Consider the following 15,195-nt stretch of genomic DNA (forward strand, 5'->3'; position numbering starts at 1 on the left):
GAGGCTCATCTTCTTTCCTGGCCCCCTCCCTCTCCCTCTCCTCCTCCACCACCTCCTCCTCCTCCTCACCTCGAGGCTTTTATCATCGCTCCACCAAAACACTGGTACCCGTTCTAGGTGTGACCATATGCTTTGCGCAAAAAGCCAGAGCGCACAACAAATATTTGCGATGACAGCAAAGATGAAACAAAGAAAACGTGTACGGACAATGGCGAGAAATAATAACTGCAGTATATTTTCCCCCCATTCCACGTCAAGCTTCTAAAAATACACATTTACAGACGGAAATGTCTAAGTGGAAAGTGGAGAGAGGTGACAGAGAGCAGTGTCACATTCACTGAATGCCATGACTCACTCAGCGTAGCAACACCTTGAGCAGAGTGCGGCCACGTTACGTTAGAGGAGAGGAGAGGAGAGGAGAGGAGAGGAGAGGAGAGGAGAGGAGAGGAGAGGAGAGGAGAGGAGAGGAGAGGAGAAAGGCTGGAGTCCACCAACATCACAGGACCATTCTCTTATGTGACCTAATTGATTGACTCCACAAATAGAAGCCCGTGTGAGTGGGAAGTGGTCGCGCATATAGATTTAAGGATGACCAGCAGAATGAATTCGCCTCTCCGAGACACTGAACCAGGAGAGAAAGCTCGCTGCGCCCACGCCGATCGATAACAGCGCGACCTTAAACGTCGATCCGACCTGTCAGAGAGGATCGTTTGTGTTCTGTGTCCACTTAAGAAAGACTTCCGGCCGCGAGGGCGAGACTGACCCCAGCACAAGGATACGGATAGACGGATAGATACATAGATACATAGACCGATGATGGGTGGAAGGATGTATGGATGCATGGATGGATGGACAAATAAATGGATGGGTGGACTGATCGACAGACAGACAGATGAATGAATAAATGAAGAGGAGCTATACGTTGATGGATGGATGGATGGATGGATGGATGGATGGATGGATGGATGGAAGCATGGAAGGATGTATGGATGGATGGATGGACACAGATAAATGGATGAATGGATAGAAGGATGGAAAGATAGACAGACAGATACATAGATAGATGGATATAGGGACAGGTAGACAGTTAATTTGATGGAGGGTGGGCAGACAGATAAATGGATGGATGGAAGGATGGGTGGGTGGGTGGAGAGATAGATTAACAGAAGGGTGGTTGCAGAGACAGATAAATGGATAGATGGAGAAGATCATATTGCTACACACTGGTGGCTGTGAGAACAACAATACTACAACACTGCAGAGTCATTTCAGCACCACGGAGAGCGACACAAAAACCTCACATTTAGCCATAAGAAGCAATAAAAACAAACAAAACAAAAAAAAAAAAGGACTGCGAGAGGACTGACTCCCAGTTACAGGATGAGAGGTGTCACCTGTTTTTGCCTCTGGAAAACATCATGCTTACTATTTTAATCATTCACAGTCACCAGTGTGACAATTCTCCATTGAGGTCACTTCCTGTTAAAAGGAAACCTTTCTTGCCATGATCACTCCAGCACTTCTTTGGGGGATGTCGGGCTTCAGGGCTTTGTTCGCAGAACATTTTGATTAATACTGGTGCTACATAAATAAAACTGAACAGATTTTCTTTGTGAAAGAGACTTCAACCTTTTAAACTCATCTCATCTTCTAGTACTGCTTAATAGGGTCACAGGGGGGTTGCTGGAGCCTATCCCAGCTGTCACTGGGCGAGAGGCGGGGTACACCCTGGACAGGTCACCAGACTATCGCAGGGCTAACACAGAAACAAACAACCATTTGCACTCACACTAACACCTAGGTTCAGTTTAAAGTCACCAATTGAACAAAACGAGCATGTCTTTGGAGGGAGGAAGTCGGAGTACCCAGAGAAAACCCACGCAGACACAGGGAGACCATGCAAACTCCACCCAGAAAGGCCCAAGCTGCACTCAAACCTTGTCACTGGCAGTGCTAACCGCCGAGCCCCTAAACTATTTAGAACAAATACAGAAATAAGAGGGTTGAGCAAAGGAGTGCACACAGTCTATTTGAGTCCTTGCATCTGTCCAGAGTTACATATTAACACAACCTCTCACTGTATATTGTTGAAAAAAATATAGAGAACATTTTTATCGTCAGTTCTCTTGGTGTGAGTACATTCTCCAGAATTAGGGCATGGGTGCATTTGCCTATTTGCTTTTAGACAATTAAACTCTAGTTTCACTAGTTTGACTCATTTGATTCTTGCTTTTCAGACCTTCCACTTCCTTCCATGTCGTGTGCGTCTGCAAACGTGTGTGTTTACACTGCAGTGTGATGAGCTGTGAAATTACCTATTGCCCTTCAGAGCTGCAGCCTTTGAGGAGCAGCCGCCTTCTGTCCAAACGTGTTATTGTGCACAGCCAGCGCGAAAAAGAGCAACAACTCCAAGGCCACCCATGCATAAAACATTGCTATCACAAGAACGCATGCACTGTTTCTATGGAGGAGATGGAGGTAGGCACTAAGCAGGGTGTGTTTATTGCGCATTTACATAAAAATAACACGACATGAGAGGGTATCTTTGGTTATGTAGGGCTATGTAGGTTGAAGCCACACCCACATCATTCCAGAAAAGACCTGGATGACCCACATTTTGTTCATCATGAGTCCACAGTGGTGAGGGATTTTATAAGAAGGTGGGTTGCGCAATCCATCCATAAAGCGTGAAAAACTTCAGTTTTTTTACTTCCTGTTTGGATCTTGAAACCTGTGAGAAAGTCATAGGCAGAACAGCCTTTGACAATGAAGGAGGGACTCTGCATGGCCTGGTGTACAAAGTAATTCACTTTTAATGACCTTCGCCAGAGAGGGACGATGAATAGTCACAACAGAATCCGCTGACCTCAAGACGCTAAAGAAATGGCGGAATCATGGGCTCCGGAGCAACATCCCTGAAAAACCATTCACCCCATCTCTGGAGATGAAAAGTGTCTGGACGACTCTCTGTTGTTTCTCTTCCTCTGTCAGATGTTCAAGAAGCGCTGTGAGGCTGGAGCTCTGAAGCGAGGGCCTAAAAAGGAGTGTCGTGACTCAATGATTCATAAGGCTGAATAATTCAATGGCTAGATGCATGTAGAGCACTCCGCCCCTGCTGAACCCGGTCCTGCATAGACCTGCTGCAGACTTTTATGAAGACCTCAACGCACCACGGTCACACATCTCTCTGCGTTTACTCCCTTTAGGATTTAAATATAAGGTCACTATACACTGGCAGGCCCTTTAAGGAGGCTCATATATTGTGTCCAACCACAAGGAGGACGTGGAGCATTTGCAGAGTAGCTGTAAATCTTCATGTAATATGTAAAGCTAACTCACACTGGCAAAAATGAGCAATCAAGGTGCAGAAATGTGTGTCACTGCACATCTCTGAGCTCTGTTCATTAGGTCTTCGTGTTGCTTCAGAGCAATGGCAGTCAGGTGACGCACATGGATCTTACACAAGGACCACCGCCAAGCGATTTTCTGCCCATTTTCATTTGATTTGCACGATCCAACAGACGGCATAACGATGCCTCCAGGAAACACTGACCGCCGATAAGTCAGTGATTCACGGCGGCTTTAAGCGAGAGCACCAACTGGGAATTCAAACGTAAAGCCAAAACATCGTCGTCATCGTCACCATCATCATCGTCATGGCCGGATGAAAGTAATGCTGGGAGCAGCAACATGGCATCTGACAATGACATGGGCATCCGTTGTGTGTTGGGGGAGGAGGGTGGGGGAGCTGGGGGTGAGTGTGTGTTGGTTTTATTGTGGATGCTCACTGACCGAGACCAACAGCAGGCTCACAGGAGGAGCACTAATAGCCCTCGTGCATGCAGTGGATTCATTTGGATGGTATAGGCTCATGAACACATGTATCAAAGGCAAATGATATGAGTCAACTTGATAACATAGATAAAAATGTTGGATTTTTAAACATCTAGAATTATTCATAAGCAGGTTTGTTGATCTCTTCCCGCTTCCCTGACACTTTTTATAAGTGATCTACTTTATGTGTTAGGAAATTAAAGTAAACAGATTTGTTGTGGCGGTAAAGGAGATGCCTCACATTTTTCACTGTGAAAGGGTTCACCTGGAAACAAAAGCAAAACAAGGAGCAGAGAAGAGAGAGAGGTTGGTAACCTGCCCTTAGTGGTAAGTAGGCCAACTTTTTTTTTTTTTCTGGGGGAATCTCTTGTGAGGATGAAGTCATCACTTTATCTGCTCTCAGACCTTTCCCTCTTATTTTTCCCACACTCCCTTTCTTTCTCAGTCCCTCAACTGCTCCCAAATTTCACAGAAAATATGTACATTTGAGTTTTTGTTTATTTATTATCATTATTTTAAATTAATTAAATAAAATTATGTGCATTATTCTATTGTAGTATGTAGTATTTCATTTTATTTATTCTGCTTTTTTAGGACTCTGCTCTGACATTCATTTTTTTTTATTCTTATTCATCTTCTTTTTAGTTCACACAATTTTATTCATCTATGAGGCTGTTTATTTATAAGCAGTTATGTTATTTATACATGAAGTTCAGGATAATTCTAATCCAAAACTACTGTATTTTAATCATCCTCTTTCCTAGATTTTATTAAAACAAACACACATAGAACTTTTTTGGCTTGGTTCAATGACAGATTTATATCTTTTGCTACAATAATCATAACGTGTTTTGGAACTGAAATTATCCCACTTTCCTTTAAATAAAAATATGTTGTACATATTTTTGTGAAGCTTTTACTTACAGGCTGCACAAACTGAAAATACCACGTCTTGTCTGAATGGTTAGTTTAAAAGTTACAAATGGACAGTAAACAGGAGCATGTATCTACAGCCATCAGTGTTCACTGACCTCCACTGTCCAGAAAGAGGAACTGCAACAATCTGGAATCAGTTTCTCTGCACTGTCACTCTGTAGTGTTTATGTCCTAAAACCGTGAGAACAAGAGAGCAGGAAGACAGCTTACAATCATTTATGGCGTACATATATCAAAGTGTATATAAAGATATAAGAGATATGCTGCATTTTAATTCCAACTATTGGTTGGAATTAAAATGTGCATTATTTGTCCAGTGGTGGATCTTTCACAGATGCAGATGCTTGAGATGTGACCTGTTGTACATGAGGCCATGAGTAACCGTATATCTATATGAACTGTAGGGAGCTCAACCTAAAACCATGTGAATCGTGTAGAAAATGTAGTCCGTGTAATATATTATAATAAATAAACCAATTTCACAAAGTTGTGTTTCAAAAGATTCAAATTTCTTTTAAAATACTCAAATATTATTATTTTATATACAACAGAAGTACTGTATTCTTTTTTGCTACCAAATCCTTGTTTTAATGTTCTACTGCCGGAAACTACTGCCCCCACAATCCTTTGCGTTTTCAAAATGGCGTCCCACATAGCCACTTGACTTGGGTCAACGAAACCAAGACGCAGCCGAAGAGAAAGAGAAACAACACCTGACACAGGAGGATGAAACTGTTGCTGGCGGCTTTGAAACACATCCACAAACCAGCCGCCTCCTGCCGGCAGCAGCTTCGCCGGAGCAGCGGCGGCCTTTCCGCTCTCGGAGAGGAGGCTGCGGTCGTGGGGTCGAGCCGGGAGCTGGTGCGGAGGCTCGGCTCCCGGGTGGAGGTGAGGACGGGCTTCATCAGCGAGGAGGAGGAGGCCGCTCTTTTGCTGGAGCTGGAGCCGGGACTGAAGAAGAAACGCTACGAGTTCGACCACTGGGACGATGTGAGTTGTGTTGGTTGTGGATAGTGGAAATAAGAGCTGACCCAGTTCCACTTTATGAGGTGATGAAATGAATGTTTCTGTACTTCACTCAAAGTACCAATAGACCAGTAAAATACTGCATACAGATGTAGTAGCAGTAAAGGTACTGGGCAGATCATTAGGTACACTAGAAAAAAACATTCATTAAATTCCCCTTAACATTATGATCACCTTCCTAATATTGTGTAGGTCTCCCTTGTACCTCCAAAACTCATCGGAGAATGAACATGGACCTTAAGGTGTCCTGTGGTGTCTGGTCTCACTGTTGTTAGTGGGGGGCCTTTGAGGGGAGGGGCCCCTGTGGATCATCCCATAGATACTTGATCAGTTTGGGATTTGGATTTCAAATAGGATTTGAATTTGGTTTTGAATTGGGACACTGTTGGGATTTGAATTTCAGTTCCCAGTGATGCTGTTTGGTGCTTTACTTATTTGTGGTCTGTTTAACTGTGCACATTTAGGCGATTCATGGGTACAGAGAGACGGAGCGTGTGAGGTGGGGGGCAGCCTGCGAGGAGATCCTGAACCGCGTCCGATCCGAGGCGTTTCCAGAAGGTAGTTCACTCCTCGGCCCCGTGCACGTTTTAGATTTGGACAAAACCGGCTTCATCAAGCCCCACATCGACAGCGTCAAGGTAAGGTTGCACCCCAAGAAAACTGTTCACAAATGCTTACCACAAAGAAGAATATGCCTAACACTGTAACCTTTGGTAACTCGCACTCATTTCATCTGTCCACATTCGAATTCTCAGTTCTGCGGCAGCACCATTGCCGGGCTGAGTCTTCTGTCAGACAGCATCATGCGCTTAGTGAAGGAGAATGATTCCAGTGAATGGCTGGACCTGCTGCTGTCCCGGCGCTCCCTCTACATACTGAGGTTCAGTAAATATTACACCCTGACATATATATTTCCTCATGGTGCACTGGGAAGTTGATAAAGAGAGAGGTGATATCACTGTTTTCTTCGTGCAGAGACGAGGCCCGATACGACTTCACTCACGAGATCCTGAAAGACGAGGAGTCTGTGTTCAACGGACAGCGAGTGCCTCGGGATCGTCGCATCTCCGTCATCTGCAGGAACCTCCCGGGATAACGTCCAGTTCAACTCAGCTTGGATGTTAACAGAAGATGAATCAAACGTAGAGGATTGTGTCAGTGATCTCCATTGAGATAATTAAGGCCAACATCCTTAAAGAGTTTTATTGTTGTCATATTGATGAAGCGTCCAAGACGTTTGTTGCACTTGACGTGATTGATTGATTCGCTGATTGGATTTCTGGGGCAGATACCAGTTTTTAGCAAGAAGAAGCGTCTAATAGTGATTATTTTCATATATGTAGAGAATAGATGTGATGAGCATGGTTGACGGATATGTTGTCAATAACACCTACAGGATTTGTGAACAGCAGTTTTGGAGCTCAGTGTGGTGTCTCGGCAGTACCTGACTCCACCTAATTCTACGTTAGTTCAAAAGGAGCTGAGACGAGTGGGTGTTGCCAAGGCAGAAAATAAGCACCAGGCGAGGGCACCCACCTCTTACTCAGCAGCCATTATATGCACCAATGCGATATATCTGTGAAAAGATATAAGAACATGATAGCTTTAAATGTATTTAAATGTAACATTAAAACGCAGGTCCTTTCATACTGAGCAGTGCGCTTCTGTACCCGGGTCAGGTTGATGATTTCCTCTACTTCTGTATAATACAGAGAATATTGGGGAAGAATTTCAGGTGCCCTTGACTAAATAAATTAATAAAATGAACTTGAGCTGGTCCTCTTTTTTATAACAATGTGGGGGGAAAAGTTTTCTTCCTTGAGAAATTCAACCTGAGGCACAGAAAATAATCTTAAACAGACTCAGACTTCAAATTTTATTACAAAAGGCTTCTACCTAAAAAGAAAACAAACAGTTCTAAGTCTGTTATAGGAGAAATCATACACTCTCTTATTTAATGTGAGATTCCAAACTACAAAATACTCAAACAAAATGCTTACTATCAGTAAATGGAGACAGCTTCAACTTCTGACGCCGTGCTTTTTAAGCGTAAGCACAACCTCTAAGGGTCAGGACTAGACCAACGCGTTCCGCTCCCCTTCACTGCCTCTAAACCCGTCGCTCGACCCCTCTGCCCGCCGGTCACTCGGTGAGGTAGAAATGCATCTTGTCATTTATATTCTTGCGCTCTGGATTCAGGCGCTTGAGGATCTGTGCCAGCACGTTGACGGTCTGCTCGCTGCTCAAACCTGTGCGCTTGGTCTGGAACTTCTTCAGCAAGTCTTTGGTCGTCATCGGTTTGCGGATCAGGTAGCGTCGGACGGCGTCCTCCGTCAGCTGCACGTCACTGCGAGACAAATGAATGGAAACGGACTCAGAATTGGCTACAGTGCAGAACTGAAACAGGCTAAAAGCTCCACCACTAGCACATGTCCTCTACTCTCCTCTCTCTGGCCCTGAGCTCCTATCCTCTAATTTCTTTTCTCAGGCACCAAGCTAATGTCCTCTAATTTTTTTACTTTTTAATACTCAGGTAATTCTGTGGTACTACTGTATATAATATAATGACAACTGATACATGTTCCTCCTCTGAACAGTTTATTTTTTTCTTTGGAAACCTTTCCTGGACACTTTTTTTGGTTTCATTTTCCACCAGACACAGCAAATTCATAGAAAACAAGTAACATTCATAACGCCATGGGCTCCTCCATGCTGCTAACTGCCATAGCCTACCCTGTAGCTGTAGATTTTTGTGGTATACTGTAATTTATCTTGCATCTCACATAAACATCTTCTATGAGACAGACAGGAACAAAGTACCTTGAGCTCGGCGTGGATTTGCCCGATGGGGGCTGGGGCGTGCTCTTCCCAGATGGAACAGGACTCTGACTGCTGGGCTCCATCTTAAGCCTTTTGGCGGCTGGTGAATCTGTGGTGGGACCTGGAGTCTGTCTCTTACCTGCACGAAAGGGAGGTTTATTTGGAATGGAATAACAAAAGATATGTTTTAGAGCTGAATCACCCTGAAAGTTGAGATTGCTTGTGGTTCTTTCAGTTTTTGTGGGCATTTGTGAGGAGACACCTTGCTCTAGCTTGCTGGCAGCGGCGCGAAGTGTGTTGGAGGTAGAGGCAGAGTCTATGGACGGTGTCCCGGGACGACTGCCGGTCCTGGAGCTGCCTGCAGAGCCACGGCCTCCGCGCTTAGGAGGTGTGCGCTTTTTCTGCAAGGACGGGAGTAAAAGATTTGACGAGCGAATAAAATGATGATGATGATGATTGAAGATGATTCGTTAAAACTGGGAAAAGCATGAAACACAACTCTCCATTTATTCCTCCACACACACTAATCACCATGAACAGGGCGGAGGCCGTCTCTCCCTCGATGTCGCTGTCATCCGAGCTGTCCGATTCTCCGCTGCTGTCTGCGAAGCACAAAAGAGCAAATATAAATTTGTCTTTTTGTCCTCGTGCATCATTTAGCAGCTTTTAGATCGAATGAGAATTCATTCAGCAGTATGCGTTTTGTCAAGCTGTTCCCGTCTTTATGAAGTTTGCACCTTTCTTCTTCTTCTTTTCCGTTTGAACTGGAGTTTTCTTCCCTTCCTCCTCCTCTTCCTCCTCTTTTGCCTCCTCCTCCTGTTTCTCCTCCTCGCTCTCTTCCTCGCTTTCAGATGCTTCGTCAATTCCTACCAAAAAAAATAAAAAAGGTGAAATCAATCAACCAAAGTAAACACTGACTTAAAATGTAGAAGCATTCTTGGCAGGTGTACAGTGTATAGGCACCAACTGGCATTTCGACCAGCCAGATGTTCTTAGTCTGTTCTTTCTTATTTTTTAGTATATTTAACAGGTCTGACCTTTAGGGAGGTCTTCTCTTTTGCCGGGTTTTGCCTTTTCTGGCTCTTCTTCTGAGCTGATTTAGGAAAGCAAAATGACATATCAGCAAAGGACCAAACACTAAATGATCTATAAATATGGACTCGACGTGATGCTCCTGACCTGCTGTCATCTGACATATAATCCACCTCCAGACCCTCGTAGTCGCCATCATCGCTGTCTTCTAGGGCCTCGTTTTCGTTGCTCTTTCGCTTCTTTTTCTTTCCCTTTCCTTTCGCCGTTTCTTTCTTCGCCTTTGCCTTGCTCTCTCCTCCTGTTAAATAAAAAGGTGTCTTAAGCAGCTGAGCGGCGACAGTTAAATGATGACAGAAAGGAAATAAGACCGTTTATGGCGGCTCCCTTGAGCCCCGTTCCTTTCTCTTCCTTTTTCTTTACCTTCACCCATGCTGCTGTCACTGTCGTCGCTGCTCATCTCCAGGTCATCCTCCAAGTCGTGGATGCGCAGGTCACCCCCTCGCGCTCCTCCCTTCTTTTTCTTCTTCCCAGTCTTTTCCGCCTCGTCTTCTTCATCCTCGCCACGCTCCTGCTCCCGGAGACGTCTCTGAAGCATGATGCTGAAGTGATTCACCACCTTGTTCCTCCTGCGAACAGAGAGGAACGTGTACGTTTAACACTCGCACAACCGGCTTAACAAAACTCTCTCCACCAGTATTGAAAATAAATAAATAAATAAATCCTCGCCCCTCTCACCTGCCCCACTCCTCCTCAGCTTCCTCAGCTGTGAGGGTCCGGTGCTTGGCCAGCGGTGTGAAGTTGTACCAGCCGTGAACAGGAAAGGCCTCGAAGGCTCCGTCAGGACACTGTGTGAAGATGTAGTAGGACGCATTTTCTGTAACACCGCCTTTCTTTTGACCTTTGAACCTGACACACACAGACAAAGGAAGAGAGTAAAGAGCAAGGATCCCCCAGATCAGTGTGAGCCAAAAGAATTATTTCTTAATTTATGCAAATGATAAATCGGACAACACACTTCAAAAACTACAAACAGCATATTTTAGACGCTAAAGCTATAATTTTTATCCTTCCAGGTGAAATCTTGTGCATAATTCCAATGAGATTTCTGTAAATAATTACTTGGATGTTTGTTTCTCTTATAAAATACAGATTTGGCTTTTCATTTGGGTAAGCGTGCAGCGAAATAATATCATAGGAGTAAAGAAGTGCCTCTCTTCTTACCTCTTGCCAGCCTTGCCGTTCACCTTCAGGAGCCAGGGCTGATCCTCTACTTTGAACTCACGGGTCACAATACCAAACTTCTTCCTCCGAGCTTCCTCGCGCTGCTTTTTGCCAAACTCACTGCCTGCTGCGCCTTCCTGCGACTCTTCTTCTCCATATATCCGCCGAGCACTCATGTCCCTTTCCATGCGAGCCTGGGGAATATCAAGAAATGGAGAAGATGTGGACCCTGAGTGAGGCTTCTCAGCTTAGACGTGTCACTGCATCATTCACATTGATAGTCGTTCCGATTCTGGGTCTGTTCGGTGCAGATAAGTGACATGAAGCCTACCTGCGTCCAGCTTGAACAGTTGACCCTGTCCCCCGCATTGAATGCCATTATGTTGTACTTCTTGCTGGTGTTTCTATGGCACAGACCACAAAAACTTTATGAGTTTATCAGGCGAATGGAGCGACTAATTTAATTTAATGCAGTGTAATGATCAACAAAGTTATTTATCACATTGTGGAATAAATTAGATTCTTTTCAGGAAGGCACATTTCATCATGCACATGATCGTACACTCAAAGAATCTATTTCACCAACCACATTTATAGATTTGAATCACTCATTGCATTTCATTTAATCAAATGTCACACACATACTGCTTTAAATTAATCAGATGTGATGAATAAATTTTATTTAAAGACTGCAAATTAGAAATGTGCTTCTGAAAGCCTTGTTTTGTTATCACTTCCTTTTAGCAAAATGCCCGAAACGGAATGAGCCTGGCTTTGAATTTTATGCAGTTTATAAAACATAGTGGTGTAATATTTGCGTGTTACTTACTTAGGGACTCGCACAGTGTACTCTGTGGTTGAGGAACTGCTGCCCCCCTGCAAGACGAACAAACCAAGAGGATTTCAGCTAGAGGAATTACTCCAAACACATTTTACCATCTATAATTTAACCAATCATGGTGTGACCTCTCTTTAGGTAAACTATAAAATTGTGCTGAGCTATCCATAGATCTGTAGCGCTGCCCATGCCACAATACTAGACTTCAGCAAGAGGAAGATTTTCTTAGTTGAAATCAAATCAAAACTTACCAGAGACGTCATGGCTGTTGCTCTATCTCCAGATCCACTCACAACATCAACAACTGCTCCAGACTAAGTAGATACACTGGTAAAAAATAAATAAATAAGAAAGAAAACAATCAATTTAGGATGGTTACATATGGAAAGCGGCCTCAGTGGTCTGTATGTTGCAGGAAAGTGGGAGTGTGAACGATCAAAATATGTATTTGCAGCTAAGTAGTAATTAAAGAGAGAAATCAGTTAAAATTCATGTTGTCCAAATTTCTGAAGGACAATATCCAGATAAATATTTGTAATAAGAATAATAAGAATCTATTTGCAAATCACAACTCAGGTGGCAACCGATATTAGTTTACATGCTCTATGACCCGGATGTTTGAGACTAAAATGTTTATATAAAAACGAAATAAATAAATAAAAATCCTTCACTTTTAACAGGGATCCCTAATACAACCGAACCATCAAACGAGGTGACATTAAAAAACCAGAAACCAGCCATTTATACCGAGTTAATTCGCTTTAAAATACAGCAATCATTAAATGTTTGTTGTTGTTGTTGTAACGTTAGCTCCTGATTAACAAACACTTAGCAACAAGATAAGCAACCCGTAGCTGCTAATGCTAACGCTTAACTACAATGATTCCAGCCTCAAAATAATGTCACCCGTGCGCGAAAAGGAAGGGAACTACGAGATTTAGATGCAACATACTGGAAACCCGGGTGTTCTAAGACATTAAGCATAAAATAAAGGCAGATGAAACACTCTTTACCGGTGAACGCACTTCCACTTTGCTTGTTCCGTCAGTGTAAAGGGTCGCCAGGAAACTTTGGTTCCGGTTAGCACGTTCCGTCTTCCTACGTTTATTTGGCTCGTGTGAGGTATGGAGGACTGACTCAAGATTAAATATATACAAACAAATTAATAAAGGTTATTCGTTTTATATGTATTTAAAACTCAACGTATAAATAATAAAAAATAAAAAAAAACGGAATGTATAAAATATACGTAGACCCGGAATAAATTTATAAAATGTACATACAACACATCTTATTTTGTATTTTGTATCTTAGTTTTTATTGTATACCCACCCACATAATTTATTCCATCTAATGTATCATTTTAGTCTTTTCCCCAAGGAGATAAATAAGATAAGATAAAATGAGATTACACCATTACAATTCTCACCACTAGAGGACAGCAAACATTCATGAACTTACCATTTACTCAACTAATGTAAACTTGTTTCTTTATGTTAAAAAAGATAAATTCATTCAAGGACATGTCATAGAAATCAGCTTGCAGGCTATGGGTTACATACACTGATGAAAGCATCATGCAGATGGCAGAGGTGGTATATCAAAGTCTTGAATATTTGCTAAAGTGAATTGTGTATTGTTAATGTTAAACACACAGCAGAGACACTGGAATATATACAACAACAACAACAACAAAAATCAACAACACAGCCTCGTCTTCACCTCTGCCTCGCCATATCTCATCTAGTACTGCTGGGGAGTCACTAAAGGTATGATCCACAAATTCTTTCTTATGGGTACTTCCAATTATGCATAAAGCTCTGAGTTGGAATGGAGGAAGGTGTCTTTACTGCAGTACTGCACTTCAGTGGCAGGTATTATCCACTTTTTAGCTATTACAAGTTGTGTGTGGATGTTGGTGGAGTCTGCACACCTCTATTTGCTGGTAGCCCACTTCTTTCTTTCTTTCGTTTGTGTTTCTGCACTGGTATATTGGGGCAGATATGGAGCTAATGAAGCAGAACTGTGAGTAGAATGAACAGTATAACATGCTTTCATTTAAATTCTTTGGTATGTCTGATACTATTCAAGCATACATACACGCATTCATCATCATCCTCAGTTCAGCCTGTGTCTCTTTCTTTCTTCAAAATGCACTGAATATTGTCCTGTGCTGCTCTGCGGAGTCACAGATAATCCCATTGAGACATAGGATGTGTGTCTGTTCAGGACATCTGAGGTTGACGATTACATTGTTTACATTGTGTTATGCTAAAACTGCGACCGACTCTTCGACTAATTTGCTTGGGATGTGCAAGCTTTAAAAACTTGCTCCGGTTCAAACACTCTGTCAACCACTCTCTAAAAATGCAAAGTAAAATGCAAGTCCCTGTTGTTTCTTCCTTTACCATTTGCATTGTTTTTACATGGGAGCATTTTGACCTGTGTTCAGCTTTACAAGGAAATCATTGAAAATTAAATTAAATTGAAAAGGGAAAAGGAGTTCATGAAAGTTGGTTAATTAAAGATAACCAGAGTCTTCGTAGCAGCAAATAGAGCTGTACAGACTCCACTAACATCCACACATTAATTGTAATAGCTAAAAAGTGGATAATACCTGTCACTGAAGTGCAGTTTTGCTGAAAAGACGCCTTCCTTCATTCCAACTTGGAGGTGTGCAAGTTTTACAACTGAAAAGTACACACGTCATGGTGAACCTTGCGCCACTTTTCCTGAGTAAATGAATGTGTGTTTGGACCTCCAGGGATTTCTTCCCATGGACTGGTGGACACAGGGTTATTGGTGATGGTGTTGGAGCGTGGGCGGCTTCCAATATACGATTTATGCTCAATTAACAAACATCAACAATCAGCCACAACACTAAAACCACTGATAGCAGGAGTAAATTACACTGACCATCTTGTGACAATACAGTCATCACTAGTCATCACTAATGAGACTCATTTTGACCCAGATACTTAGACTCAGATGTTCCTTGTGTACCCACAAAAGCAAAAATGGAATCAACTGCAAAAGATCCTCAAACTACAGGTGTTTATACCTTGAGGAAAAAACATTTTTTTCTTTTGCTTTTTACAGCTCTTGTAACCTTTCTGTTGAAACAGCCGCTGCAGGATGCCGCCATAAGCTGCGTCCTTGCACGTCTTGATGTTAGTAGCATCACCCCATAAAAGTTCACAAGTAAGTCAGTTTGCATTTATTTTGCATTGCTGTTGAATGTCGTAAAACAGCTTTTGGATATTGTGCAAATTTTTGAAGAGAACTCTCAAGGGAAGGGCGGTGTGTTTTTGTGGAGTTGCACCTCTGCCAAGGAAAACTCTTGCTCCAGTTGACTTGTAGCAGGGGGAATTAATTAATTGATGTCTAAAATGGCAGATACAAATGGATGAATTCACTAAATCAGGAGACTATTACAGTATAAAGGCCAGTATATAGACCAGAACTGCGTTTATCGTAGTGGTGTAGAA

The 15,195-nt window shown here is 42.7% G+C and overlaps 2 protein-coding genes across 2 annotated transcripts; one reads left to right on the forward strand and one right to left on the reverse strand.

Moving 5' to 3' along the window:
• Window positions 1–5,386: 5,386 nt before the first annotated feature.
• alkbh7 (alkB homolog 7) lies at window positions 5,387–7,563 on the forward strand. Its single transcript, XM_047572455.1, has 4 exons — window positions 5,387–5,760; window positions 6,261–6,434; window positions 6,552–6,676; window positions 6,772–7,563. The coding sequence occupies exons 1-4, from the start codon at window positions 5,497–5,499 to the stop codon at window positions 6,890–6,892; spliced, it is 684 nt and encodes a 227-aa protein (XP_047428411.1). The 5' UTR covers window positions 5,387–5,496; the 3' UTR covers window positions 6,893–7,563.
• A 95-nt stretch (window positions 7,564–7,658) lies between these two features.
• gtf2f1 (general transcription factor IIF, polypeptide 1) lies at window positions 7,659–12,784 on the reverse strand. Its single transcript, XM_047572454.1, has 14 exons — window positions 12,721–12,784; window positions 11,959–12,034; window positions 11,699–11,745; window positions 11,201–11,273; window positions 10,870–11,063; window positions 10,384–10,554; window positions 10,069–10,274; window positions 9,796–9,946; window positions 9,654–9,709; window positions 9,354–9,482; window positions 9,148–9,218; window positions 8,879–9,017; window positions 8,617–8,755; window positions 7,659–8,143 (listed from the first exon to the last, which is right to left on the reverse strand). The coding sequence occupies exons 2-14, from the start codon at window positions 11,968–11,970 to the stop codon at window positions 7,939–7,941; spliced, it is 1,593 nt and encodes a 530-aa protein (XP_047428410.1). The 5' UTR covers window positions 11,971–12,034; window positions 12,721–12,784; the 3' UTR covers window positions 7,659–7,938.
• Between the last annotated feature and the right edge of the window lie 2,411 nt (window positions 12,785–15,195).

This window comes from Mugil cephalus, chromosome 20 (assembly GCF_022458985.1).
Source record: "Mugil cephalus isolate CIBA_MC_2020 chromosome 20, CIBA_Mcephalus_1.1, whole genome shotgun sequence".
Classification (NCBI taxonomy): Eukaryota; Metazoa; Chordata; class Actinopteri; order Mugiliformes; family Mugilidae; genus Mugil; species Mugil cephalus.

Bases quoted from the DNA above. Each gene is read 5' to 3' on its own strand.
- alkbh7 (XM_047572455.1), top strand. From the start codon at position 5,497: ATGAAACTGTTGCTGGCGGCTTTGAAACACATCCACAAACCAGCCGCC. The intron at 5,761-6,260 runs GTGAGTTGTGTT...GTGCACATTTAG, and splicing joins AGTTCGACCACTGGGACGAT to GCGATTCATGGGTACAGAGA. The intron at 6,435-6,551 runs GTAAGGTTGCAC...TCGAATTCTCAG, and splicing joins CCCACATCGACAGCGTCAAG to TTCTGCGGCAGCACCATTGC.
- gtf2f1 (XM_047572454.1), bottom strand. The intron at 9,947-10,068 runs GTAAAGAAAAAG...TTTATTTAACAG, and splicing joins TGACAGCAGCATGGGTGAAG to GAGGAGAGAGCAAGGCAAAG. The intron at 8,144-8,616 runs GTACTTTGTTCC...TTTGTCTCGCAG, and splicing joins AAATCCACGCCGAGCTCAAG to TGACGTGCAGCTGACGGAGG.